Genomic DNA, 27,508 nt, shown 5'->3' with positions numbered 1-27,508 from the left:
TAGAGCAAAGGCTAGTCTCTCTCAAGGGCAATGGTGATCTACCGGGTGATTAGGGCCCCATATTCTGCCCACAGATTGATAGATCACCTCAAAATCATGGGCAAATATACATGAGACACACAGCCTCCCTTGCGCGAAAAATGTCGGGCTCCAATATAAGATTGCCCAGAAAATATCACCAGGGATTATAGAGTCAAATGCTATCCAGCAGAAAAACAGCTGCTAGGCTCCTTCTGTACAAACGAAGCGAGGTGATGCATTTCCGGGCCCCTCGTCATACCCTTAAGCATCTCACTGAGTATGAGGACAGGGGGACGGTCGGTATCTGACAGCATAAATTTCAGACCTGCCCGTGGATCATTTAAGTTACCACTGCGGTTAGCAAGGCGTCAATGCCACGTGCTGGATAAGAATTGTCCGAGTTGGCAGCTGTCATACTCTCGGACAGTGCCTGAGTGACCGTGGACCTCGTGTCGATGTTCACGGACACATCCGTTGTGGTCCACTCATCTCAGAGCTCGGGTCTACTCACCTAGGCGATTACTAAACCTTTAGGGGTCTAACTAGTTAGTTATTCAGAGATGACTATTTTTGGTCTCTCGGCTATCAATGATTGCGATGATACTCTGGAGGCAGATCAGGCGATGCTCAAGCAAGCCCACTAAACTTACGTTTCAGATCTGCAGCTCAGGAAATTTGACATGCACGCCGAGTACAGAGACTGCAACGAGCGATTTCTGGAATGTTTCAGGTTCGACATGGCTGATAGGGGAGAGAGAAGGGGCTCAACAAGCACAAAATTAGCCTGGAAGGCAGGCTGAGATTCCCGCCCCGCAATGTCATCCTCTTTCTGTATTTTTGGGTCAACCAAAATTTACGAGCGATAGGGTTGAGAATTAGAAGAGAGATGGTGGTCAACAGGTGGTCAACTGTAGTTAGTGATGGTGTCTAGACTGTCTACCAAGACGCTTGGCGGTCCCTGGTGGTTACAGTAGTCAAGTCTGAACTTCGGGCAAGACCGAGACGAGAGACCATCGTATGGTTCGAAAGACACAGTATCTATCCCGTACTGCTAGACTGTTTGTTGTCATTAATAATAAAGGGGGTTAATAACGTAAAGACAAGGATTCTCTGCTCAACAACCTCGTATAGAAACGTCGATGGTGTTCTAGCGTCCTACCTTGACAGGCTCGAGATGCATGGATGGGGCATGCTTTTTTTTTGGGCCTTTCTGCTGGCTCTGGGGGCTGGTGCGTCGTCTTGTGGTGAATCTTACTGGGCTACGGATTCTCCCCTACGGTTTCAGATTTCCTGGAAAAGTGCCCCCCTTTTCCCGGGGAGCGATGGGTCCATTCGCGATCAAGCGGTGAGAAACATGCTGGCTGCGCCTCAAGTTGGGATCCCAGAGCCCGTCATGCACGGGGATCTTCCAATGGTAAGGCGGGGAGATCCGCCGACTGCCACGCTATAGGCTCTAGGGGTGTGGCTCAACTCTGTATGTGGCGCTAGTTCGGTATCAATGGCACGATCTTCACCGACCGTCCCTGCACTCTCGGAGGAGAGCGTCGGCAACACATCCGCTCGGTTTGGGATCACGAATATGATAGTGACGATGCTGGTGATGTAGGTACTACAAAGCATGTGTGTGGCTTCCTGCACATGCATGCTTGGCAGCTCTGCAGAGTGCAGAGTGCAGACTGTTCACTCCGTCTCCGTAGTGTACCTGCTATAGGCAATACCAGTCCATTCCCTTCGGTCGCTCTCTGGACAATACCTAAGTTTTATCTTGCAGGATCAGGTCCCAGGGCTATGGTACCCCTAAGGGCTACAGGGTGATTCCTGGTTATTGTTGTTTGGCTCCTCATACTAGGATTCTACTATTGTCAATTGCATCATCATAGCGTTTCCCAGAGGTCACTGTTTGGGTGCCGCTTTCCGGACTGTCAGTCTGCAGCACTCCAGCTGAGCCACACTAGGCCCGCATCCCCAACTCTTAGAACTCCGTATCTACTCCGTACACAGTAACATGCGCCATGCTTGCCAGCATGATGTCATTTCAATGATATCATTCTTTTGTTGATTCTATTTTGCCCAGACTCAGTGATATTGACAAGGAGGCTGTACCTTGGGGAGACTGCATTGTAGTAGTAGTTGTAGTAGTAGTAGTAGTCATATCGAGTTCTCACCAAATGAGTCGGGTTGAGCCCCGCCCAGAAGAATCCGGATGAGCATGTGACCCCATGACTGTGACGGAGGATCCTTCGACTCACTGTCAGACCAATACCAATACAGAGAGCTTGTTGCGGCTCTGAGGAAGAGAGTACGTACCTAGTAATGAATCAATCATCCATATTGGGCTCAAGCGATTGATCTCCGCCGTCCCACGTCCCGGATTTCGGAAGCGCACTCACTCACCGAATGCTGATTGGTTTCCTCGTCAGGTCAAGCTAATGACGCTACATTTCAGCATCCTTCCCGGTCAACCAATGGACCGTCCAGGATCCGAGATGCACGTTTTCTTTGTGACGGGGTGGAGCTGAAACTAAGATCGTCAACAGGGCCATGAGTTTGGCGAATTGTACTCGGACTTGACGGCCAAGGCCGAGATCTTTTGCCCTAGTGCTGCGGCTAGCCCATTTCTGGATCATCCCTTGGACTGCAGTCATGCCTCAGTACTTATCCTAATAAGGAGTAGTGGAGTGAGGATGATCTGACAGTCTGACCCGAATTGACGGGACGATGTGCCTGCGCTGTGTTCCGCAAATCTGGGATGTAAAAATAAGGATTGACAGGTCAATCACGGGGGAGAATAACAGATTCAGATAGATGACACCAGAGTCTTGTATGACGGGAGTCCTTGCCAATCTACTCCGTGCTCTGGAAGTTGAGCAAGAAGTGTGTATGAAATGGACGTGGACGTCGGACGGGCCGTACCATACGGTTTACCAGTACGATGAAGATGCTTTCTTTGTCTCTCTCCCTCTCTCCTCACCATCATAGAATAACATTTAAATCCAGAGCCGACCAGAGCGCGGAGATGTCAGAAATAGTTTAAATCCAGCCAATGGCGCAGTCGCTCAAAGGCTGTGTCCCTCGAGCTAAACGGGCCATCGGCTTAGCCAAGCTCTTGTGAAGGAACGAGACTAAAACTCTCATGGATCTGTGCCACTCACGGACTTACCGACAGAAAAATGCGGATACGAATGTCAAACCCGCACCCAAGTCCGGCGACCCCGTGTGTCTCTCCGTACTGTCTACAGGCAAAAAAAAAATGGCTCTCACCGACTCATGTCTATGTCATTTTTCTCCCTCCTGATATGCTTGTTGGTTGAATTGATTATAGCGCCAATAACATCTCGAAACTGGTTCGGACCCCAAGCTAGAAAAAGAGGTGAGTCAAGAATTCACGGTCGAAACAATAGGTAAATAATAAGATCTCCAATTAAGCATAAAATATAGATTGCATGGGGGACTGGCTTGGGAAATGACCCAAGACCACTCTGTAATACGGAGTGGTGGTGAAAGGGGAGAGACAAGATTGGAGGTTTTGGACAAGTCGATTTTATCTCCATCTTGGTGGGTCTCATTCCCTTTCAATATGGAAGTTTTTTCCCTCTCCTTTTCTCTTTCCTCTTCTTTCTTTTGTCACTTCGTTCTTGATGCCTGGAACCCCGGAAAAGAAATCTCCCTAACCCGCTTACGAAACTTGTTCAGATCCCCCGATTATCAATCGAGATTTCCCGACCCTATCCACAGAACAACTAACTTGAAGGAAGCAATGATCTACACACAACCAGGTAACAGGCACGGGTCAGGGTTGGTAAAGGGGAGAGGGAAGTCGAGAATGACTGCTTTGAAACTTGACAAAATCAAACAAATCTCATAGGATCCTCAATGACATCTTCTTGGTGCAGTCGATCGCCAAACCTAGCCCAATGTTCTAGTCAGGCAGTGCAGTGCAGTGCAGGCTTAGCGGTAACTAGGGCGTATCGAGTATCGAGCCAAAAATACCAGGCTCGGTTCACTGGCTGCCCTGCCCCTGCTTTTCGCTGCTTTGCTTTTGCTGCCCGGCGATCTCCACCCACCCTTCTTGTCAATTACCCCTGTTACTTTAGTGACTTGACTATGTAATATGAAGGAATGTATTATATACAGCACACAGAACCAACTTTACTTTAGTTTACTTTACTTTACAGTTTACTACACGGTTTGCTTGGCCTATTCGGTGTCCTTTTTTCTTATTCTTTTTCTTTTTTATTTTCTCTTTTTATTTTTATTTTCATTTCCCTTTTTTTTCCTTTCCTTTCCTTTTCTTTTTGTCTCCACCCTCCCTCATCCATCATCCACCCCACCATCACCATCATCATCATCGGCGGTATCATCATCGTCTAGACATGCACACCCACACCCACCACCCCCAAACCCACACCCACCCCAGTCATTTTCGATGCGCGCTAAAAAATGACTTCCCTGTCCTATCGTGTATAGTGTATACTATGAAAGGTCGTGGTCTTTTTTAGCGTGGTTCCTCAGTTTGTGCGCAGTAGTTGGTCAATCCTAGTTCCTTTTCCTCCCCCCCCAACAAGGCTTATCCACTATGAGTGTAAATACTAAATAGTAGCATTCGACCTTTTTCGTAGGGCCAGCAATCACATAACATTTAACAATGCTTTGACTCCCTCCATCCCTCGTCAACTTTCTTTTGTAAACTATATCATTGTTTACTTTTTTCTTTCTCTCCCTCTCACCCTCTCACACACACGATCACACACGCACAAATACTCCCTCCCTTCCGGATCTACCTTTGGCTCTCTCTCTCTCTCTCTCTCTCTCTCAGAATCTGTTGGCATAGTCCGGGCATAGACACCTCCTTCCTGAGCACCAGCCACCTTGCCTGTTGTCGTGCATCCTCGGACCAAATTTGCGCATTGCACCCACACAGGTCTACATTCTGTCGCATTCAAGGAAACACCATCAAGAATCGTAGGTCCCCCCGCCCGGCCGCGGTCCGGCCCCATAGCATATACCTCTTTCACCCTGAAACCCAACCGTCATTCAGAATGAGACCCGCAATATCATGATCCTCAAACTGATTCAATCTGCCTGCAGGTTTATTGTCCGCTCTTCGTTACTTCATTCTAGCTGCCGCATCTACGGCCTGCACGCCACACCGGCTACTGCGCACCCTTGTCGAACTTGCCGACACGACATGCAGAACCAAGGAGATTTTACCGATTTTGTGCTTCTTTGCCCGGCCCAATTCACCGACAACAAGAAGATGTTGACACTTGATGCTTCCAGACAACGGCAGACGGCCTATGTCCCAAATCTCACAATGGAGACCGCTCTGATTGACCCTTTCGCCTTCCCGATGGATGGCATGTGTGATTATGGACAGACACTTGATGCTTCCACCTCGTTGCAACCAACCTATTATGATGCTTCTTCCATGTACTCGGACGCTTTCGCTCCTCTGCCCAAGACTGCAAACTTCCCTCTGATGCCCCTCACGCCTCCTTCCCTCCCTCTCTCCGCTGACCTCTTCATCCCCGGTCTCTCTACTGCCTCTGGACCCTCAATTGCGAGTGCTTCATCCTCAGCCGCAGGATCGCCTCACTCAGGAACAGCCCTTCCCTTTCAAGAGGACTGGATTCACACTACTAACGGCTTGGGACTTGCCGATGCTGTTATGGGCGAATTCTTTCCTAGCGACTATTATGGTGGAGTCACGGACACGGATGCTTTCTCCCCAAAGAAGTGGCTCGGAGGCTGCGTCGGTCAGTGCCTATGCCCAGATCAAGGGTATGCTTGTGCTGACTATGAGTCCTGGACAGATCCTTCAGTAATTCAGCCTACTTCCCAACAATGCCATCTTTCGCCCCCCGCCATCTCCTTCTCTGAGCCGTCCGACTACATGGTCGTCCAGGACAGCTTCTTCCCTCTATCTCCCAATCCATCTCACTACCAGCTTGAGGAGACCTACCCCACGACGCAGCCGCTTACACAACAGCAAGCTGAATTCTCGGCTGCTTCACCATTTTCCTCCGCTCCTCGTTCCCTCCCTGTCCCTGCTTATCAGCGAAGGTCATCTGTGACTTCAATTCAGTCTCGCCAGTCCCAGTCAAGCCCGGCATCAAGCCACTCCGAGTTGGATGACGACACGAAGGAGAAGGGTCGATGCCCGCAGCCTGATTGTGGACGAGTTTTTAAGGACCTCAAGGCCCACATGCTTACCCACAAATCCGAGAGACCCGAGAAGTGTCCAATTGCAACATGCGAGTACCACATTAAGGGCTTTGCACGCAAGTACGACAAGAACCGACACACCCTCACCCACTATAAGGGTACGATGGTCTGCGGATTCTGCCCTGGATCCGGATCACCCGCCGAAAAAAGTTTTAACCGGGCCGATGTCTTCAAACGTCACCTCACTTCAGTGCACGGGGTTGAGCAGACGCCACCAAACTGCCGCAAGCGAACCCCTGTGGCATTGACCACCAAGAACGCGTCAATGCATAGCCAAGAGGCTACGGGCAAGTGTTCCACATGTTCTATCACCTTCAGCAACGCACAAGACTTCTACGAGCACCTGGATGACTGTGTGCTTCGTGTGGTGCAACAAGAGGAGCCTAGCGAAGCCATCAACCAGAAGCGGCTTGCCGAGGTTGAGGCCGATGAAGAGGTGCAGAAGACTATGGAGAAACACATGCTGCTCGACACGGCTGGCACCGTAGTTCGATACAGCGATGAAAATGATGACGACGAAGACTTCTACGAGAGCACCAATCAGCAATTGGCGAAGAACCTCCTCAAGGTCCCCCGAAGCAATCCCGTTGTCGGTACTGCTCGCGTCATTCTGGGCAGCGGCAATGCTGTCAGTAAACCCTCGGTCAGCAATAAGATGCGTGCAACGGCGACCAAGCGGCGGAACAACCGGGACCGATACCCCCAATCGTGGGGCTGTCCTAGCAGCAGTATTAAAACCAAGAAGCGCGTCCTCTGTGTCTTCGACGGCCAACGCCGTCTATGGAAGGATGAGATGATGCTTGATAACGAGTTCGAAGTCAGACTCAAGCTCCCGGGTGGTGCCGGGGACGGCACCAACCGGGAGGCATACGTGACCGACCTAGACGTCGAGACTTTGAAGCGCGCTGAGGGCGTGCTGAGTGCCAACGACGAAGAGCGCGGGCCGTGGCTCAGCGGCCCCTCAACGCAATTGATCGGTCAACCAGCCATTCCCTTGCCCGATGTTGCCTATGCGCATGAGGACCATTATTTCGACCTCGACGAGTTAATGCCCTGAAATGCTTGGATATATTCTGTATGCCCTTCTGTCCTGTATTCTGTTTCTTTTTCGTTTCTTGTTACAGTCTCAGCATTGCGTACCTGTGTCTTTCGGAAAGCGATCGGATTGATATTTGTTGTTCCACCTAAGTGATTCTGGAAAATTCCCTTGACTGATACCATTGATCTGCACGATGATTCTTTGAGCCCCAATTCTCAAGCGCCGGCTCCATGTTTTCAATCATGTTGTACTACTACTTTCATATTTATATATATGCCGATGGCTGAATAGCAGCAACCCAAGGCTGGCCCGAGGGTCTTTTTGAGGAACCCTGAAATGCGGAAAAAAGGAAAAACAAAAAAATCGGTGTCCCAATCTCAATCTATTCAAGGGCCAACCCGGACACTTCGGTCGTTCTAGATATACCACTGTTTGTTTGTTTAGTGAAATGAGCGCAGTCCAAGTGTGCATTATCGTATGCACCGCCCTCCCCCCCCCCACAAAAGATAGGAGATTCTACATATGGTATTTCTTTTTTGAGTCAGGCAAATAATCAAAGTCAGTGCATCGGACCGTAATGCGAGCCCGGACACTAAAGAAATGATGCATCGTAGTTCTTGAGTCATGGCGACAATTGGCGAAGACATTTAGTACAGTCCCTGTCGGGGGCGTGACAGTCCTAGCTGAGGTTTCGACAACCGTGGAGCTTTCCCTTTTTCCTTTTCGCCTTCATTCATCTGTTTCGTCTTGTTGGGGGAGGGGAATATTTCGAGATCCCGCTGAGTGATCATTAATTGGGTCGGATCTACGCAGGGGAACCGGACGAAAGTTCTGGCTGGTCGCCCATTATTATAAGTGTTTTGGCCGAGAAAGTCAAGCGACTTCCAACCCTACTTCAGATATGAAGTGATATATAGTACCCTGAGGTTCAGAGACTAAGAGGGTGAGAAGGAAGAAGGATTGCTTTGCGTGAATTCATGAAACATACTACGGAGTAAAACCTTTGTTTGACTAGCTAGCATGCTCTTTGCCTAAGCATGTTTCTCCAACTGCCTCTCCAGTTCCATACTCTCGGCAAACGACTCTTTCAGTGCCGTCACCTGGTCTTCGTTCGGCACGACACACGGCCGGCGGGGCAGGGCACCATACCCGCGGTAGGTCTGCAGGGCGCTCTTGACGGCCACGAATCCGCCCTGGATAGCATGCCAGTCCGCACGGGCGACGACGGCCTGGAGATGCTGGGCCTCCTCAACTTGTCCGGCGCGGTACAGGTCGAAGACGCGAACGCAGGCGCGGGGGATCAGGTTGGCGACACCGCCGATGATGCCGTCGCCGCCGGCTACGAGGGTCTGAAGGGTGAAGTCGGCGGAGCCCCCAAAGGTCAGAAAGCCTGGCTTAGCCTGCGCGGCGATGCGAGCCAGCTTGCCCGTGTTACCGCAAGTGAGCTTGACGCCGACGATATTGGGATGGTCCGCTAGGGCAAGAATGTCGTCCGAGGTCAGGTCGAGCCCCGACGAGGCACCGGGGAAGTTGTAGATAAGAACGGGGATCGGCGAGGCCGCGGCCACCAGTCGGAAGTGCTCGCGAAGGGTCTCAGTCGTGAGGAGTGATTTGTAATAGGAGGGCGGAAGAACAAGAACGTAGTCACCGCCAGCGGCCGCAGCGTCCTTGCACAGTTGAATAGTTTCCCGGGTGGATGCGGCGCCGGTGCCGACGATTAGGGGCTTGGAGGAGGCGCCATTGGCATCGAGCGCTCTACGGGTGGCCGCTGTGATCTCGTTTCGTTCTTCACGTGAGAGATGAACCGCTTCGCCATTGCTGCCTTGCACGACAAGACCGGTGACGCCGGATTGAGCGAGGTAGGCGGCGTGCTGCTCGACGGTGGGAATATCTAGGTCTTCGTCAGGGCCAAAGAAGGCGACGGTTGGGACATAAATTCCAGGCGTGAGTGGGCGAGAAGTGCGGGCCATGATGGACTGTGATGGACGAGGACGAAGCTTGGTTGATATCTTTTGTTCTATAAGCTAGGTGAAATGGTGGATTGCAGGGAATAAGGGGATGAAGCAGTAGACTACCGCTAGTGTGGCAAATATGTTGGGAAAGAGAGAGGGAGGGACAGAGAGAGAGAAAGAGAGAGGGACAAAAGAGCATATATAAGTAAATGAGGGGTGGAGGGGAAGAACTCACTGACTTGAGGATCATTGGATTGAATGAAGCTCTGATCGCCCTCTGCTTCTCCATCCACCCCCACGTTCTCCCCCACTCGAAGAGGCTACAGCGCGGGGGGGGGGGGAGTGGATTTCCTCCTGTAAGGTTTGCACAATTATGATCGAATGAAGGAAACGAGGGCAATCAGGGCGGAAAAGAGGCTTCACCTACTCCGTATATAAGCCACTGGAGAATCTCCCCCACGTTCATCCTCGGAAACATGTGCGAGCAGTTCCTACGCCCGCAGCTGGGAGCGGAGAAGCAGATGTGAGGAGGATCCATGTCGGTGATGAGGGGGTCGCATACTAAGCTTCCATTCCTGTATTCTTGTGAGGAAATTGTTGTCCTTGAGCCAGATGAATGAATGTGAATGGAGCCGTGGAAAAAGTGAATGACTATGAAGGAGGAGCTTTGAAGATACAGAAGATAAAGCAGTAGCAGCAGCAGTAGTAGCAGAATTAATACACCAACACAGGTCACGTATGGTCACGTCTGAGACAAATTGAGACCGAAACAGACAAACATTCCGACTCAATTGAGACTTGAGTCTCTGACTTTCTCTCTCCCTCGTACTCTCTCTCTCTCTCACTTTATCTTTTCTTCTTTATCGCTCTCATCCCTTCTATCTAAGCTTAAGTCTGTCAAAATTCCCCGGGAATCTGGTCCTCCGACCAGAACATGCTCCTGTCGCATAGCCTATTCCTCCTCTTTCTCCTCCTTCAGAGCTGCTCCTCCTGATATGTCCGCCCGTGTCTCACTGCCTCGAACCCTCGATCCGCCGCCGGCCAAACGAGCTCGATTGCACGAATCGTCGTCATCCCGGCGTCGCAAGAGCTCCCCGGATTTGCTCGACGCCACCAACTCGCCCTCACACTCTCACTCGCACTCTCGACCATTGCACATTTCCTCACCGTCGCTCGCCCCTTCGTCGGCCCCTTCCCCGCACGCCAAAGGTGTTTCTGGAGCGCAATCCCGCCGGATCTCGACGCGCCGTCCGCTGGTCTCCTCAAACACGACCACGTCACAAATTTCCCCGGCTACTTCGCGCCACTCCGACCGGCGTCGCATTCTGCGCAATGAGACACCCGTCAATACTCTGCCATCATTCTATCTCCACCAGGAGCGTGAATCGCCGGATCCCTTAGATACCATCTCCCCTTCCGTCTCCCGTCGAATTTCACCCGCCGGTCGCTCCTCCGCTCTTTCCTTCTCCGCCGCCGCCGCCCCCAGCTCTTCAGCCCGTCGTTCGCGCCGTCCAGCTCCGCCCCCAGCGCCAGACGCAATACCTACTCAGGAAGAATCACCAGCCGCTGCCCAAAAATCAGTCCGCTCCACTCGCTTGGCTGCTGCCCAGCCAGCTACCGAATCTCCTCCCAATGCGAGCGAGTCGCGGCGCTCCCTCCGCTCCAATGACACCGGCTCCCGCGCCCGCAGCGAGTTAGCGGCCTATTTCCCAAACTATGAAGAGCTTCTCAGCTTGGAGCCTCCGAAAACAGGTATGCAGTGATTAATCGTCATCAACATCATCGCGCATACAATAGCTCACAATACCTGCTTTAGAATTCCTAGCTGGTAGCACCACCATCAAACTCATCGATGACCTTCCTGTTCCTCCTCTTGCGCAGACAACCTCGAATCTAGAGCTAGATCTGGAACGTCCTTTCAAAAACCCGCTTGTCAACCTTAACAACTGTGAGGTGATTTCTCTACCAGAACCTTCCTCTCCGTCTCCTCCATCAGACCCCGAAGATCCCCTCGACGAGAGCATTTTCTTCCGCGCTCATCGTCGTAACGAGCGCCAGGAGAAGCAGCTCCGGAATATCGAGCGCGATCGGGCGCAACATGAGAAGCAACACCTTGACCGTCTTCTTGATGAGCTCCAAGGCCACGACTGGCTTCGGATAATGGGTATCAGTAGTCACACCGAGCAAGATAAGAAGCTTTACGAGCCCAAACGCGACTATTTCATCCGAGAGATCTCTGCCGTCCTTCAAAAATTCAAGATTTGGAAGGAAGAAGAAAAGCGCCGTAAGCTAGATAAGGATAAAGCCGCCGATCTAGTCCACTCCGATGCGAAAGAAACAACAGCGTTGACTACCACTTCCGCGACGGCAGACGATGATGACGGAATGACGGCGCCTTCAGAGGCAGGTGCAGGCGCTGGCCATCCCGGCGCAACGGGGAACGCCCAAAGATATTCAGGTGACCCGCCGGACCCTAACGACGTCGATGCCTGGGCGGCACGCCAACTTCTGCAAGAGGCTCGGTCTGCAACCACTACGACCATGACGGGACCGACGGGCAAGAGACCCAAAACCACTCTCACAGCGCCTAAGCGAACCACCATCACCGCATACTTCAAGCCGAAAGCGGACTCGTCCACCAAGACCTCTCCTCCACCGCCGCCACTCGATCCCGAAAAGCCTTTTACCTCTTTCTTCACCGACCCCGATGCCCGTGAGGCAGCCCTATCCGCCAATAGGAAGGGCCACCGGACGCCGTACGCCTTTGGCCATCGCATCCCTGATTTGCAGGTGCATGACTTTGAGTTACCGCCGGATATCTTAACACCAGAGGCCATCGACTCGTGTCGCCGGCAGAGGCGGCGGATGAAACGGGCAAGTCGGGGATCGAATGATTTGTAATTTTTAAACTATAGAGGGGACGGCTGTGTTGCATACGAACATAATGACTTGTCCTATCTTGGAAGCCTGCATAGGGCGGCCCCAATATATGCATTTCCCCGCAGGCATTGGGAGCTTTGGAGTGGGAATGCGGTCCTAAATACAATGGAATCTGCAGCTGCTATGCGGCCAGCCGCTGAGATCCAGCAACGATGCTGCGCCGTTGCCCTTTCAAACCCAGGTGCACATTACGAGGTGTTGCCACTCGGGGAGTTCTTAATACCGCATAGTATACTGAGGGAAGTCTTGTTCTACGCTCCTTCATTTCGTCCTTCACTAGCTGAAAGAGCCTGCGCCTGGGCGAACACGCGTAACCGTTCGAAGGAGCATCAGCTCCAACCGAACAACGGCGGAAGACACGACTAGCCGACACCTGAATCCCCTGCAAGTATAGCCCGCCAGCCAACACTGGGACCTGGGAACGGGCCTTCACCGAGATGTGCGTTGTGCACCTGTGCATTATTGATCTTATTAATGAGATAGACCAATCATAACACCTGCCTATCGCAGAACTACAGAGCGGTCTGCTGCCTCGGGACCATTGAGATCAGCTATCTTGCCGGCCGCTCCATGGCTTTCATGTGCCTCGTGTCAGCTGCAGACTACATTGCACTTGCTGCCAGGTGCGGAGACATTCATTGAGTTGGTCCTAGTCCTCACGGCGGACGATTATATCTTGTACAAGCTCCGCGTAATCGTCCTCCGTCCCGACAGGTATTGGATGTTTGGAAAAGGAAAAAGCAAAGGAACCACGCACCCAAAGTAGTTAGATCCTAGTATCTGAGAGTTAGAAAGGGTGTTTCATCTCATCATGGATGTCGTATGCAATCGAACGAAGGACACAATATTGACGCACTAGTCCTTCAGGTCGAATTGTCTGCACACGAGAAGCTCATGCTGCTGGGATGGTCATGGATCGCTTTGCCGGAGACATAGAGGCCCAGACCGCACTACCGATGCGTATCATTGTGGATTATCCTCATCAGATATGAAACAGGATGTGCGTACCAAGCAAGCGGCGACAATAAAGCTAAGAATATTGAGCATGGTCAGGGCGACTTTCTGGGGTGATGAAAACCACTGGCCGCGATTCAAAAGACACCACTGAAGTCGAAAGTGAACCAACTAGCGAAGAGGGCAGTCTGTATTGCTACTTAGTTCTTCATGAGAAATGAGCGTGGATGCAGGGCAGGTTGGGGCCATACGACTAGGCCAAGCAAGTTGCTGAACACCGGAATGGCTTCTGCTATGATCCAGGCAAGCAACCACAAGCCCAGGGCGATACCGACCCAAGAGCCGATTGCAATCCAATCGCGCTTGTGGATTCGATCAGTGCCACTGAAAACGCGCAAGTATATGTACTTGAAGGCCACGTGCCCGTTGATCACGCCTGCAATAATGATCTGTTTTGCGATTTGTCACCACCTCGATGTTGTCACTAGTCTAAAGGGACATAATAGTCACTCACAGTGGGGAGGGCAATGCCGTATGCGACCTTGGAAACCATGGGGCTAGCGGAGCTCAAAGCAGGTGAAGCCACCTCTGCGCCACCGTATCTGTAGATCACGACCGCTGCAATCATGTACAACGAGATGTCAAAGCCTTGCAGTAAGCATAGCGCCTTGGTAAAATCATGAGTGTCCTTCAATTCCGCGGCAAGGCCAAAGAATGCGACATGTCCGGCTGGAAATCTCAGTTAGTGCCACAGGTAGTGCCAAGTGAGCTTGAACATACAGAAGGCGAAGACGATATTAGTCACGGCCCCAAACCCATGAATCAGGTCGGTAGGTACAGTGGCTTCGACGCCTTTTCCGGGGTGCAGAAAGCCCACACCAAACATAGTGATGACCACCGCTGACAAGATGCTAGCAAAAGCTGTTGCAGATCAGCTGTGTGACCAAACGTGTAGAGGGCATGAAATCCTACAAACGTACGAAAGCCAGGACATCTTGACCAGCGTGCGAGGTAATGAGCAGACGAATGAGATGATCAGGCCTATCACGCCAAAGACAATAGAACATGCCCCGTGGCCTGTAATGGCATTTATAGCAATGATGAAGGTGAGCAGATGACTAGCCATTATAAATACCAGGAACAGGACCTGGTCTACGCCTAGGACTTCCCGACCGATCCTGCCGGCGATCACCTCCCCTGCATCTGCCATGTTGCAGACCTGGGGATACCTCCACTTGAACTGCCCGATCACATAGCCAGTATAAGTAGCCAGCATGCCCAAGAGAACCAGTGCAATCATGGCCCTGGTGACTGTTAGTTGCATTGCTGCTGCTCCAGTCCTGAGACCGACATACGGAACTAAGCCCAAGGAAGCAACAGCAGCGGGCAGAGATAGTACACCCAGAGAAACGGTTTGGGCCACCATGAGGACACCGCATTGCCTAGTATGCACCAGCGTTGATTAGACGGGCCAGAACTGAGTCGCCGCGAACATGGCATCACATACCACCATTTGAGAACTTTGTATTTGACCTCGGCAAACTCTTCATCGCCAAAGGCATCCTGTACCCTGGGAAACGCAGAGCACTTGGATCTTTCATCTGCTTCCAGTGGTGTGCCATTGTCTGCCACTAACTTCGCTTGGTCTTGCCGACTCGGGGTACCTGGAGAGCCGCTCATATTGATCAGTGGATACGGAAAGGATCCGAAGTAACTTATCTCAAGGGGGCTCAGCAAAGCAATGAGAGAGTTGACGTGTCTGGCAGAGGGACTGAAGGCGAGGGAATAAGAAAAAGAAGAAGAGGAAGAAGAGTCTGGAGTAAGAGGAGTATGGAGTATGGAAGGAACGAAGGAATTGGCCAGTAAGACTCCGGAGGAAGAAAGAGTCCGCTCCAGTTCCAGCATTCTTCTTCTTCTTCTTCTTCTTCTTCTTCTTCTTCTTCTTCATCTCGGTGTTAGACCTCGACCATATCCGACTTTGTTATACTACAACGTACATACAGCTAACTCTACCACCACGAGGGGCCTGCAGGTACTGCAAACCACTACAATGCGACCGGCTGCCCTTGGCAATATATACCGATATGAATTGATCATAACTTAAAGGGCGATAATTCCAAATAGGACAGCATGAATTGACCTCTTGGTTTCCACAACATCGGCTCATCTGCAGCTCAAGGCCGATCTCGAATCTAGATTCATCCTTGTCGGACCGTTTTCCCGGCCTCTGCGGGCGGTTCGGTCATTATTCGTAACACTGTCGGATGACCTTTCCATGGGCATATGCGAATAAGAGTGCTCGATGCAGTGCAGCTGCATCGAAAAGTCACCCGGCCATTGGGAAAGTCCCCCAACTTCCCTGCGCTCTGATGGACAACCCACTTCCAGCTGCGTATGTACCCCCCCAATGCAGTAGTGGGTCAGGGTTGCGCTGTGATGCATGTTAACCCTTTTGAGGTAAAACAGGCAGGAAAACCAGGTTGAGATCCTCTGCAAAGACCATAAGGCAAGACTTCAATGACTCGGCGCTATTCCGCTCGAGCGCACGCAGCTCACCCTCCCATTTATCAAGTCAGCCTAATGCTCCACACCTACCATCCCTTGACCACGCTTATCATGCTTCACCGACATCCCCGATGATCCAATCCTCTTACTATCCCTCGCGTGAACTCAGCAAAGAGGGGTTCCTACCCCTCAGCTCGTTTGTTTCATCCTCTAGCCGCGTTAACCCACTTGCTGAGCCCACTGTAGCACTCTCCTGCCGACCCTGTAACCTCGTAGGCACTGGACATTTATATGAGCGGACCCTGATCTATCGGAGAACCTTGACTGTATGATGCTACATAGTCAGCAATTGAGGCAAGGACCCCAAATGGCCAGCAACAGAGACGAGGAACGCGGTAAAGTGTATCCCAATGAAGAGGATTATGCAACGTCTCAGACGCCTCTCCTCGGCTCTAAAAGAGCACAGGATGATATGGGCAGGATCCTGAGCACCAATTTCAGTGCGCTGACGGCCGGATTCAATGGTATAGTTGCACATGCTATCTCCGTTTCGAAAATCCAAGTTTATACATACCATGGATGCTAATATGTTTCTTGGTAAGACGCCGTTCTAGGCGTCCTGATTCCCTACATACGGCCAACCTACCACGTCGGCCTGCTTCAGGTCTCCATGATCTACCTGGTCAACTTCACCGGCTGGCTCCTGGCCTCCATCGCCAACATTCACATTTGTTCGCACTACGGGACCGGGGGTACACTGGTCCTCGGGGCCACCATTCAGTGCATCGGCTATGCGCTGATGTTCTGGGGCCCACCGTTCCCCCTCTTCGCGGCCGCCTTCTTTTTCACCGGCTGCGGCGTGGCTCTGCAGGACGCGCAGATGAACACCTACACGATCACCGTCCAAGACGCGCACCGATGGCTAGGGATCTTGCATGCCGTGTATGGGGTTGGTACCATCCTCGGCCCCTTGATAGCGAACACCATCGCTGCGCGCACCCCCTATTGGCAGCATTACTACCTTGCCACGATGGTGGTTGGGGCAGTGAACATCTCGTTCCTGGCGTGGACGTTCCGAAAGGGACTATTCAAGCCCAATACCAATAGTGCCAACAGTAGTGCCGCTCGTGACCTGAAAGCTACGTTGACGAACCGGACGGTGTGGCTTCTGAACGGGTTTTTTTTCTTATACGTGGGTGCGGAGGTCACAGCTGGTGGTATGTTCTTCCTTCCCCCATGGATTCGGAAAAAAAGGAAACGAGGGTTAACACACCCCGATCATCTAGGATGGCTCGTTCAATTTCTCGTTTCAATCAGACATGGTGATCCTGAAAAAGTGGGCTACATAGCCTCGGCATTCTGGGGGGGCTTCACCATCGGCCGAGTCGCTCTAACAGATATCACACACAAGTTTGGGGAGCGACGGATGGTCTTTGTCTATATGATATTGGCTATCGCGCTGCAGTTGCTGTTTTGGCTAGTACCCATCATTACGGTCAATGCTGTTACGGTGTGCTTCCTGGGTGAGCATTATATTAAGTCAAGAAGCATACAGAATGATACTGACGCAAAGTTATGACGAACCCCAGGGTTCTTCATCGGGCCATGCTATCCGGTTGGGCTCTACGTTCTTACCAAGGTGATACCCCAAGAAATGCACGTGGGAGCCATGGGTAAGGGCCATCACCTGGGAGAATGCGCTGGTAGGATGCTGATAAGCAGCAGGTTTTACCGCGAGTTTTGGACAAGCTGGATCCGCCGCTTTCCCTTTCATGACGGGCGCCATAGCCTCGCGAGCCGGGGTCCAAGTCTTGCAACCGATCATGGTGGGGTTGCTCGTGGGAGTTGTCACATTCTGGACCTTGGTCCCCAGGCATAGTTCCAGAATTCGTTGAGTCACCAGGCAGATTGGGGATCTTGAATACCGCCCGTTCTGCCTAAGATGAATCAGCCGCACCGGCGTTTAAAAATCGCGAGAAGCATTATTGCGGTGCGAGCTCTATCCAGAGTCCAACATCATGCTCACTCGAATGCGCCCGGAGAAGGACAAATGGGGCCGAGCGATGGCGGTTTAGCCAGGGAAAAAACCAGAAGTTGGTGGTATATGCTGCTTGCGCAGAACGCGTGGAGTGTGAGATCAGTATAAAGCGACTCAGTAGTTTGTGACCTAAGTAAATTGTTTAGCATAAGACCACATATCGAGACCTAAAAAGCATATAGAATGAAGAAAATTTCAGAGAGAAGATTTCAGTCGTCATGGCCTCACACATTCGCAGATGGTATGGCGTTCCGACTAAGGATGACTGATACGATGTTTTCATCATAGAGTGGACAGAGGTAGAGTGCATGGCAACATTGAACCCATTGACAGAACACAATGTAGAAACTTACCGTGTTATGACAACCCAAACGTACTGGTCAGGGTGTACTGAATCACTCGGAGAGACGACCACTTGCAGGTGGACTGACAGAGCTCTCGCAGCACCGTTCAAACCAGATCCACAAGATCAATCATCATACGAGATGATTTTCCTCTTTGTAAACAAAGCCGCCCGCCTTGAGGGATCCACATAAGGATCGGAAGAGGGCCCATTCCTCCCTGCGGAATAAGAAAGAGCATGCTGCTGCTGCTGCTGTCCACCACTGCCACTATCCCCATAATCCATCGGTGAAGCATCATCGTCTCGCGGTCTTTTCCGCCCGCTTGACCGATTTTCATGCGTAGGCGGATGTTCCGTCGTGGTATCAGCTTCTTGGACGGTAGTATCAGCAGAGCCAACAGCATCAGCACCAGCACTAGCATCGACGGCACCCAGTACCTCCGAGTCTGCAACGCCCCCAGTCTCAGCCTCAGCCTCAGCCTCAGCACTACAGTCATCACCAAGGCTCTTTTCGGCGCGCCGCGCCTCCTCCTCTGCTTCCTCTTCCTCCCTCCGTTCCCGCTCTGCCTCCTCCCGCAACTCCTTCTGTCTCAACAAGGCATGAATCTCACTATGCCTAAAGATTCGAATCTGCTCGTCCGTGAGCGTCCGCTTGACCCCATCGGGATAGTAGCCTAGCCCATCGTCGTCGTCGTCGTAGTCGTATCCATCGTACTCGGACTCGTGTTCGTGGGTGTTGGCCGTGAGGTCTCCTTCTTGAGGAGCGTGGCCTTGCTTCGTGAGGGGTTCTTGCTGCGCCTGAAACCGAGAGAGGTAATGCGCTGGTGTTGGGGCTATAAGAGCATGTGCTGGGAAGTGTTTGGCCTGGAAGGCTTGGAGGTCTTGCTGTGCTGTAGAGATTAGTTTTTCTTTCTCTTTTTTTTTTCTTTTTTTTTTCTCCCTGGGCATCTGGGAAGAGGAGCGCAGAGATACGTGTTGAATGCAGGTTGAAGGTTAGAGCTTACCAGTGTTATGGGCGGTGGCTGAATGTTTGGCATTTTGCGTTGATGAGTGTTTAAGGTGTTTGGGGGTGAAGGGAGAGAGGTAGATGAACTGAGAGACTCAGCGGTAGTATTGGAGCGTGTTTGGCTTAGCGTGGTTTCGCGGGGGAGGTTATTACCGCTTTCTGAGGGTGGTATATAACGAAATGTACCTTACTGTTTTGTTTGTTACCCACCCTTTGGGTGACTGTGGTATACGGAGTACGGTGCAGAGTACTAGAATACAGTAGTCACTCCCTCGGAACCAATGATCAGGGCTCTATCTATATATACTCTATCCTCCCAGAATTATGCTAGGGAATTGCTGAATATCTGGTTGCCTATTTTCACCTTGACACAATCAAAGCCGATTTTCAGATCGCGCAGCTTGTGCAGATCGGTGGTCGCAAGCTGTTCCTTCTCTGCCGCTGATGGCTCCGTTAGACTCCAGGCAAGGGAGACGTGAAAGCAATGCGAGTAGTCATTTTCCTCGGCCGGCTTCGTGACTCGCGTTTTCTTCGCCGCAGAGTCATTTCCCAATCGGGGGGACAACGACGGCGGCACGGCGACCTCGTAAAGAGGCGGTTGGCCAAAGCGAGCCAGCGCACGGTTGGATAACTTCAGCAGACGGTTCAGCTCATCATGTTCGGGGCTGCGCACCCGCAAGACATAGAACCACCGCGTCTTTTCGTAGTTGGATACACAGTCCACACTATCTGCTGTGGTGTCGAACCTGAACAAAGAGGGGCCGGTCAGCTAGTTTCCGAGATACCGGGTGCCGATTTTAGGACAGTCCAACAAATGTAGAAAATTCACGGCAACAGCAACTCACGGCGCACAATGGGATTGCTCCATCGCAGACTGAAAAGCCTCCAGGAAGGGCTGACGCTGCTCAGTCCGGAGCACCACCGGCCTCGATAAACTGATGTGCAGAGGCAGTTGGGCGCCAAGATCACTATGAAGCAGGCTGTGAAGCTCTGTTTTGCTCCCGTGGAGCAGCTTTTGTTGGATCTGCAGTATCACATCGCTCAGAAGAGTAAGCTCTGTTTTGGACGCGTACCCTGATCATCGTGGCGCCGGGGGGGATGGTTTCTGTAATTAGCTTTGGCTCCGTCTCTGTAGTGTGTCTATCTCTCTCGTATTCGTGATCTCCGATAGGGCGATGGAAGTTGTTGTTGGGTGTCCTGCAGATGGGAAGACTTACATTCCAGATACAGGTGCGTCGGCCAGTTGCCCTCAACATGAGGGATAACCCGTTTACGACCCCCGTGAAGACTTGGATCATCCCTGACACTAACACGAGTGCTTGAGGCATACAGGTCATGGAAGGCTGCTGGTAGCGGGGGTAGAGGAAGGGATTGTTGCGTCGGCGATGGTTTGGTGGTACAGAGCCTTTTGGCGGGTGGTTGAGAAGCGTGGACGGGCTCAGAATCCGACTCTGACTCCGACTCCGACTCCGACTCCGAGTACTGTACTAGAACCATTTCCAGCAGAGTCCACGGTCCTCCCTAGATGGGAAGACAGAGTTGATCTGCTTGGCTTTATCACCGGGCATTCGGGGGACGTTGTCATGTTGCTAGTAACTAACTAAAGTACGGGAGCGAAAAGAGGCGGGATCGGTAATGATACGTGTATTTCCAGTAATGCCATGTCAAGAACCAACGTGCTCTTTCAATTAGCCTTGAGTTAAGAATAGCATGCTATTTATCGTGCATGATCGTCTTTAGAGAGGTAGTTATGATCTGATGTCTGACCATCACGTATAAGCCTACTTTGTCCCAGCCACCGAGCACCGTCTCTTCAACCATGTCGATACATTTCTGTCCCACTGCGACACATCGCAAACTGTGGCTCAGATGCAGCATGACTGAAGGGCAATACGATTGGATACCCAAATAGTCTTAACTTATAACTAGTATATCTGTTGTTGCAACTGCAGAGCCTTCCCGAGTCCAGACTCTCATCGCCAATCTGGTAGCCGTGGAAAGGCTCCAAACGGTTCAACGATAGTCTTTAATCGAGCAATGTAGGTGTCATACTAGATGATGCGTAGAGAATATGCCATACGTGCAGTGAATTCATCAAGAAAACTCTGTCCTGTTCCTGGTACCTGGAAATATGTATGATTCATTGGGCCGGCCCTGAGCCCGGTGTAACAGCGGCTTCCATGCATCTTTCAGTGCAGGCAGGACAGGCTTAGCGGAGAGATCGGGATGGAACGTGCATCCATGCTCTAGTTAGCCTCTGAACAGTCTGAACTGAGCTACGGTCAGGGCGAGTTCCCAGAGTCCAAAACTTGTTTCAAGCCGGACTATACTTGTCCTACTTGAGTATGGTTTGACAGGAGCCGGCATACTAACGATAAGCTTAAGGTTGAAAGACCCTGAAAGGACGTGAGCTCGGATCAACTCAACCCAGAAGACCCTTTTCCTCTGACTGACGTCAAACTGTCCCGACTGGAAGGTAACATCATGGCTCGGTTAGAAATCGAAAATTTTTCTCATGTGTGTTGCGCCCAAGATAGCTGGCGATGATGTCAAGGAAAACTGGAACGTCAGACGAGGGTCAGCCTTTAGTCAGCCAGCAAATGCCAGTCACAGCATACGGACGTGACGACACGTGAAGATCGTGATGAAGCGAGCAGCATTGCCACCAAGGTACCACATGAGCCACTTGGAGCCACCAGATTCCTCCGGCAGTCCCGTAAAGTCACTAAGGCAGCATCGACCACTCTGAGTGGTTCATGAAGTCTAGACCGGAGACGTGCGGCGAGGATTCGAATATTCGCCTCTGTTCCTCGGTGGATTTCTTTTCATCATCGAAGAGGGTCCGATGCAACAGAACGGGTCTAGTCTTCCGGCCCTATCCTGCCACTAGACTGGAAGGGGAAGGCTTATCGATAAGCACCACTCCTTCTAAGGCTCTTCCCCCCTCAAGGTGCCCCCCAGGATCGCGTGGATCCGCGGGAGCACCGCAAAGGATCATACCGAGCATACGCAACTTGTCACGTCATGAACGGCAAAACGAGAGGATGATGAAGATGGTGAGGAGACTGATAAGCAATGCAAGTGAACTGACTCGTATGGATGACTCTCTACTGCATCAGATCTTGTCCTTTATTTCATGCATGCCCTCCCCCCAAAATTTATTGTCTTTTGGTATTACTTTTTACTACTCACAATCCACGATCACGACTCCCACATTACTACATTCTACTACCAGTATTACTCCTCGCCTGACACAAACATCGCTTGGCTATAGATCACCTATCCCTGTCACTCCTACCACCCACTGCTCCTGGTTACTCGACTCCTGTGACTGCGGGTTAAAACAAATCAATTCAAGGTTCACAGTCTATTGAACTATACGAACGGCCACGACTTCACCGCTTGCCCCACATCCATTTTGAGTTGTGGGTTACATACTATAACGCAGGTAGTCACTAGTATTCCATACTATTAGGTGCCTACATACATTTATAGGCTCTCTTGGGAATATTGATCGTTATATATTACTCTCGAGCACGCCGGTCCGAGATCTCGAGAGAAAAAGCTATTACGCCCCTCAACTCTTTCCTTCTCTCCCTGCTTCTCACTATCCTTCACTATGGCAGCGGTCATCGCCCCATCGTTCCCAAATCCATATCAGTCCTCCTTCCTCTCCCACAGGCATTCAATGAATCCGCTGGGTGATGCGGAAGTGGAGATGGGAAACCTTAACCCCTATCAACAATTTCTGTCTTCCTCCCCAACTCCCACCCGGACTTTGAACCGTCAGCGTTCTACTTCCTTTCCTTCGGTCCACTACGCAGGTTCTCCAGAACATCAGCCTGTTGAGCCACGACGTAAAAAAGCGAGCCCCGGTCGTCACCACCACTCACAACGTCACGCTCGCACTCAGTCCCATCAACCGAGGTTCTCTCGACACTCTCAGTTGGTGAACCCGGATATTATCGATCGCTTGGACGACGCCGGGGTGTATCAGTACCACCATGAAGGGCCATACGATGCGGTCTATCCCGAGCGCAATGTGATCGACAAACTCAGTCCAGTGGCTGCCCTGCGCGACTCCAACGCAGAGGCCCTGAAAGCTACCCCACACGACAAAATTGTCGACTGCCTCGATAGTCATCGCCCACTCGATGGTGTGGCTCACTATCCTCCAGGTCACACGGACCCTCAGGGCCATACATACGAATACGAGGAGGGCAGTAACATGATGAACGACTACGGGAACTTTATGCGCTGTCCCGGCATGGTAAGTCACTGTCTGGTTTCTCCTACAATGTTGCCGAATCCCCTGTCTAACCATTCGGGCAGAAATTCAAGGATGAGGACTTCAAAAACGACCCTTTTTACAATACCCCTCATCCGAATCCGTTTGCCAGTCTGCGAAAGAGATTCAGTCTTCGGCGTCGTAACCGTCGAGGAACGAATTAAAACAAGTACGAGTCACTACCCGCCGGACTATTAGTTACGGCTGCGAACAACCGTGCTCCTTCAGTCGATTCCGGGGCAGAGTCGTCAAGGCGCAAGTGTCTGGTGACATGATGCCAAGAGGAAACTTGGCGGTCTATTTCCTTTTTCCTGTAGTTATATATACCGCTTTGTCCCCTATTTACCGGCTATGGTTCCGGTGAACAAGGTCGGTGACAATCTTATGCTTTTTAATCTGAGGGGTTAGGTACGGAGTAAGGGGGTCTTCGGGGGCATCTTGGGCCGGTCCTCTTATGATCTGGGACTTTTCTGGTTTACATTGGGTGGCCTCCTTTTTTTTGTGTATTTTTCTGTGTCGGTCTGGTTACTTGACAGTTTACAATTGAACGACGTATCGTTGCCCAAGGACACCGCTCATTCATGCGGGAGAAGTTTTTGTACCTGGTGAACATGTATATGTGGAACCATCTACTGAGTAGTAGTACTTGCTGTACGTATCAAGTATACTAGCCTGACCCCTCATAAAGCTTGTACTCCGGAACGCTCCTTGTACGAGTCCAGCACCTCTAGTCCCCTTGTAATGTGAACAATGGGGGCGGGTCGTACCGATACATGCATTGAGGTCGATGATCTTCCGTGCCGGATCCTGCGTCGGTCATTGATATTACTATTTCTGCAGCTCTGTCCTCTCCTCCATCTCTCTCAATCTCTCTCTCTCTCTTTTTCTCTCCTCGCACATGACAGTCAATGATCGGACGAAACATTGGCTGTGGTGGGGGCGGGGCGGATCTTCCCTCTTGGCCCTGATCGCATGCATCCCTTCCTTGTGTTGAACAACGGAAGCAAGTATCAATAAATAATGAATAAGAAACGACCTCCTTTGTTCTGTTCTCCCTCCTAGTTAGCCCTCCTTTCTCTTTGTCAGCGAGTCTCAGGCCGATCTCTGCGATGGTGGCATGCTTGGGATGGGCTGACGCAGGATCCGGATGGAGTTGACAGTCGTGCCCTTACGAGACGAATGGCTTATCATCTACTGGTATTATGTAGGAGTAATTACTTTTCTTTCTCATAAGGATGACAAGGATGAAGCTAATCAGAACAACAGAGAGATTCGGAGGCAGGAGGTTCGAAGCGCAAGGCAGAGGGAGATAAAGCGAGTGATAAGTGGTAACTAATTGAACCGTCGGAAGGGGACTGAATTCTTGCTTATTATTATTAGTTAAGTTAACAACTTATTGATGACTACTTTGCGGGTCATGCAACTCCGCGCGCCACCCAAGGACAACTTGTCCACTTCGCAACATCTACAACACATTCTTTCACTTGAATTGACTGCGCCAACTTCACATCCTTCGTTGTGTTTTGACTTGTGTTTTTTTTTGTGGTGACACCGATTACAATTATTTGGTGGCTCGGGCCCCTCAAAGCGTTCCTTGAGCCTGCCTCTGTCTGTTCATTACTAACTACTCTCCGGAGTACTGCGGCTCGACTTTCCCTTGCTGTTGTTGATCTTCATGTGAATGTCAATCAATCCCCGGTTCGACGATTCTTGCTTCAACTACAGTCTACACAAACATCATACTTTGGAGCGGCCCTGCATTTGATTGACTAGAATTATCGCCTTTGTCTGTCGCTACGAAGTGCTCGTGGTCAACGCCTCCATTCTCCCCCTCCTGTTTGGTTTGCCCGCAACAAAGATGCGCGCTGCGGCCAAATTTTTCTATCTGGCAGTATTTGCCCTCTCTGCGCGCACCAATGCTGAGAGCCCCGAGAGCAAAGTCGGTCTACAATATCATCATGACAAATGCGCGGTAAGTTGCACTCACTCCATGAGGTAGCTTGTGCTTCCTCCGCAATTGTTCATTGCCGGCAACCAAGAGAACGATAGGACTGATTGCATGATGCTCTGATCTTCCAGCTCGACCCTACCGCAATGGTGTCTGACGCCTGTGTTTCTTATGGAACCATCGATGCTCTGAACGACCAAGTCTACCCTCTCCTCCAATCCATCACGCAAGAAACCGATTTCTTCTCATACTACCGCCTGAACCTCTTCAACAAGGTCTGCCCGTTCTGGTCGGACGCCAACAGTATGTGTGGGAACATCGCATGTTCCGTGAATACGATTGAGTCCGAGGAAGACATTCCCTTAACGTGGCGGGCGGAGGAGTTGAGTAAACTCGAGGGACCGAAAGCCGGCCATCCGGGTCGCAGGCAGCAAAAAGAGCGACCCAGGGATCGTCCGCTTCAAGGAATGCTGGGTGAGAACGTAGGGGAAAGCTGTGTCGTCGAGTACGACGACGAATGCGACGAGCGCGACTACTGTGTCCCCGAGGATGAGGGCGCCAGCAGCAAAGGAGACTACGTCAGTCTGGTGGACAACCCGGAGCGGTTCACAGGGTATGCCGGCATGGGAGCCCACCAGGTCTGGGACGCAATTTATCGTGAGAACTGTTTTCTCAAGCCAGCTACCCAGCTGGAGCTGTCGCCCAATCCCCAACTTGGCAACCTCGAGGCCATGAACGACTTCCGCAGTGTACTGCAGCATGAGTTGAAGCGTCCGGACCGCCTTTCCTTAGATAATGAGTGCCTTGAGAAGCGGGTCTTCCATCGGCTCATCAGTGGAATGCATGCCTCTATCTCGACGCACCTGTGCTGGGACTACCTCAACCAAACGACCGGCCAATGGCATCCCAACCTGCAATGTTTCAAGGAGCGTTTGCATAACCATCCGGAGCGCATCTCTAACCTTTACTTTAATTATGCCCTGGTTTCCCGGGCTGTGGCGAAGCTGCAGAAGCATCTCAAGAGCTACAATTACTGTACCAGCGATCCGGAACAGGATACTCAAACCCGTGATAAGGTGTCGTTGTTGACAGCCACCCTTGCTGAACGCCCGCAGATCTTTGATGAGAACATCATGTTTCAGGACCCAAGCGCCAGCGGTCTGAAAGAAGATTTCCGCAACCGCTTCCGCAACGTTAGCCGATTGATGGACTGCGTTGGATGCGACAAGTGCCGCCTCTGGGGCAAGCTTCAAGTCAACGGATACGGAACCGCCTTGAAGGTGCTCTTTGAGTACGACGAGACCAAGAACGGCGAAAATCCGTTGCTACGCCGGACCGAGTTAGTGGCGCTTGTCAACACTCTTGGTCGCATCTCCCACGCTGTGGCCGCGGTTCGGAGCTTTCACCGTGCCATGGAAGTAGGAGACGGCGAAGTGTTCTCAATCCCCGCCAGCATTTCCTCCAAAGAACGTGGGGATAAGAAAACCCGGCGCCTGCTGAAGGATGGAGGATCCACGTTCTACTACGAGAACGACGATGAGGATTTCGTGTACCTCGCCGAAAAGCTTCCTTGGGAACGGGTCCGCGAACGTCGGGACGACGACACCCTTTGGGATGATATTAAGGCCGAATTCTCTCTTGTCTGGGATACATATGTTTATGTGCTGAAGAGTTGGGCAAATGTCCCGAAGACACTGTAAGTCGCGAGCGTGCCTTTCGTGCGAACCGCCTTAGGGGATTTTACTAACCTCACGATTGCTCCCAGGGTTGAAATCATTGTGATTGAGATTGCTCGGGTGTGGAATTACTGGCTGGGACTTCCAGTACCGCCACGAGCATGGAAAGTCCAAACTCCTCGACAGGCTATGCAAAGCCGCGATGAGTTGTAGGTTCTGACGTATTTGTCGTGTTTCCTGCTGTAGACAATCCTTGCATCTTTGGAGTTTCTGGCTGGCTGAAGATTTGCCACTTGCTGTATTATAATTGACTGGGATGGAGCCATTTTGTCATTTGCAGATTTAGAATAAGATATCCCCGCTTGCTCTGTGCACCATGAGATACAAAGATTGAGTGAGTAGTGGTTACTGCGTATGGAAGATAAAGTGTGGAGAGTCTTTGGAAGATCAGTTGACCAGTTGACCAGTTGGTGCAATCAACCTCGGCCCAGGGACCGACGGAACGACCGACCGAAGACCACATGCCGACTTTTTCTCCTCTTTGACGATGACTCCACCGCCTCCCAACTCCAT

General features: G+C 51.4%; 11 protein-coding genes across 11 annotated transcripts; 7 read left to right on the top strand and 4 right to left on the bottom strand.

Moving 5' to 3' along the window:
- Window positions 1-1,051: 1,051 nt before the first annotated feature.
- On the top strand, window positions 1,052-1,822 carry BP01DRAFT_408923 (uncharacterized protein; the record flags this gene model as incomplete). The annotated part of the gene is made up of 3 exons (XM_025578838.1): window positions 1,052-1,435; window positions 1,510-1,623; window positions 1,793-1,822. Coding segments are annotated over 3 exons (528 nt in total), but the record flags the coding sequence as incomplete, so codon positions are not given.
- A 3,151-nt stretch (window positions 1,823-4,973) lies between these two features.
- Window positions 4,974-7,414, top strand: zfpA (putative C2H2 finger domain protein). The gene is made up of 3 exons (XM_025570975.1): window positions 4,974-4,983; window positions 5,110-5,777; window positions 5,835-7,414. The coding sequence occupies exons 2-3, from the start codon at window positions 5,210-5,212 to the stop codon at window positions 7,301-7,303; spliced, it is 2,037 nt and encodes a 678-aa protein (XP_025433644.1). The 5' UTR covers window positions 4,974-4,983; window positions 5,110-5,209; the 3' UTR covers window positions 7,304-7,414.
- Window positions 7,415-8,248: 834 nt separating this feature from the next.
- Window positions 8,249-9,495, bottom strand: BP01DRAFT_354177 (dihydrodipicolinate synthase family protein). The gene has a single exon (XM_025574368.1). The coding sequence runs from the start codon at window positions 9,253-9,255 to the stop codon at window positions 8,317-8,319; it is 939 nt and encodes a 312-aa protein (XP_025433643.1). The 5' UTR covers window positions 9,256-9,495; the 3' UTR covers window positions 8,249-8,316.
- Window positions 9,496-10,232: 737 nt separating this feature from the next.
- On the top strand, window positions 10,233-12,138 carry BP01DRAFT_380223 (acetyltransferase SAS4-like domain-containing protein; the record flags this gene model as incomplete). The annotated part of the gene is made up of 2 exons (XM_025577211.1): window positions 10,233-10,989; window positions 11,054-12,138. 2 exons carry the CDS (start codon window positions 10,233-10,235, stop codon window positions 12,136-12,138), a joined length of 1,842 nt encoding a protein of 613 aa, XP_025433642.1.
- A 902-nt stretch (window positions 12,139-13,040) lies between these two features.
- On the bottom strand, window positions 13,041-14,991 carry BP01DRAFT_413998 (neutral amino acid permease; the record flags this gene model as incomplete). Its single annotated transcript, XM_025579029.1, has 10 exons — window positions 14,768-14,991; window positions 14,639-14,701; window positions 14,487-14,573; window positions 14,104-14,435; window positions 13,912-14,052; window positions 13,646-13,860; window positions 13,383-13,580; window positions 13,278-13,319; window positions 13,186-13,239; window positions 13,041-13,127 (listed from the first exon to the last, which is right to left on the bottom strand). The coding sequence occupies exons 1-10, from the start codon at window positions 14,809-14,811 to the stop codon at window positions 13,041-13,043; spliced, it is 1,263 nt and encodes a 420-aa protein (XP_025433641.1). The 5' UTR covers window positions 14,812-14,991.
- Window positions 14,992-15,905: 914 nt separating this feature from the next.
- BP01DRAFT_313596 (putative MFS transporter) lies at window positions 15,906-17,510 on the top strand (the record flags this gene model as incomplete). Its single annotated transcript, XM_025572508.1, has 5 exons — window positions 15,906-16,160; window positions 16,239-16,853; window positions 16,923-17,159; window positions 17,226-17,309; window positions 17,359-17,510. Coding segments are annotated over exons 1-5 (1,284 nt in total), but the record flags the coding sequence as incomplete, so codon positions are not given.
- Window positions 17,511-17,716: 206 nt separating this feature from the next.
- On the bottom strand, window positions 17,717-19,280 carry BP01DRAFT_193683 (uncharacterized protein). Its single transcript, XM_025570974.1, has 3 exons — window positions 19,022-19,280; window positions 18,028-18,902; window positions 17,717-17,803 (listed from the first exon to the last, which is right to left on the bottom strand). The coding sequence occupies exons 1-2, from the start codon at window positions 19,052-19,054 to the stop codon at window positions 18,144-18,146; spliced, it is 792 nt and encodes a 263-aa protein (XP_025433639.1). The 5' UTR covers window positions 19,055-19,280; the 3' UTR covers window positions 17,717-17,803; window positions 18,028-18,143.
- Window positions 19,281-19,339: 59 nt separating this feature from the next.
- Window positions 19,340-20,594, bottom strand: BP01DRAFT_354170 (HVSL domain-containing protein). Its single transcript, XM_025574367.1, has 3 exons — window positions 20,241-20,594; window positions 19,869-20,097; window positions 19,340-19,769 (listed from the first exon to the last, which is right to left on the bottom strand). Exons 1-3 carry the CDS (start codon window positions 20,518-20,520, stop codon window positions 19,346-19,348), a joined length of 933 nt encoding a protein of 310 aa, XP_025433638.1. The 5' UTR covers window positions 20,521-20,594; the 3' UTR covers window positions 19,340-19,345.
- Window positions 20,595-21,357: 763 nt separating this feature from the next.
- Window positions 21,358-22,520, top strand: BP01DRAFT_193570 (uncharacterized protein). Its single transcript, XM_025570973.1, has one exon. The coding sequence runs from the start codon at window positions 21,780-21,782 to the stop codon at window positions 22,395-22,397; it is 618 nt and encodes a 205-aa protein (XP_025433637.1). The 5' UTR covers window positions 21,358-21,779; the 3' UTR covers window positions 22,398-22,520.
- A 221-nt stretch (window positions 22,521-22,741) lies between these two features.
- Window positions 22,742-23,475, top strand: BP01DRAFT_290986 (uncharacterized protein; the record flags this gene model as incomplete). Its single annotated transcript, XM_025571629.1, has 2 exons — window positions 22,742-23,293; window positions 23,356-23,475. 2 exons carry the CDS (start codon window positions 22,742-22,744, stop codon window positions 23,473-23,475), a joined length of 672 nt encoding a protein of 223 aa, XP_025433636.1.
- A 1,355-nt stretch (window positions 23,476-24,830) lies between these two features.
- BP01DRAFT_354168 (ER oxidoreductin) lies at window positions 24,831-27,164 on the top strand. The gene is made up of 3 exons (XM_025574366.1): window positions 24,831-25,283; window positions 25,391-26,955; window positions 27,025-27,164. Exons 1-3 carry the CDS (start codon window positions 25,170-25,172, stop codon window positions 27,146-27,148), a joined length of 1,803 nt encoding a protein of 600 aa, XP_025433635.1. The 5' UTR covers window positions 24,831-25,169; the 3' UTR covers window positions 27,149-27,164.
- The last annotated feature ends 344 nt before the right edge of the window (window positions 27,165-27,508 follow it).

The sequence above is a fragment of the Aspergillus saccharolyticus genome (genome assembly GCF_003184585.1).
Source record: "Aspergillus saccharolyticus JOP 1030-1 unplaced genomic scaffold BP01scaffold_6, whole genome shotgun sequence".
Classification (NCBI taxonomy): domain Eukaryota; kingdom Fungi; phylum Ascomycota; class Eurotiomycetes; order Eurotiales; family Aspergillaceae; genus Aspergillus; species Aspergillus saccharolyticus.
Note: the sequence above shows the minus strand (reverse complement) of the source record. Positions and strands in the feature narration are given on the sequence as shown.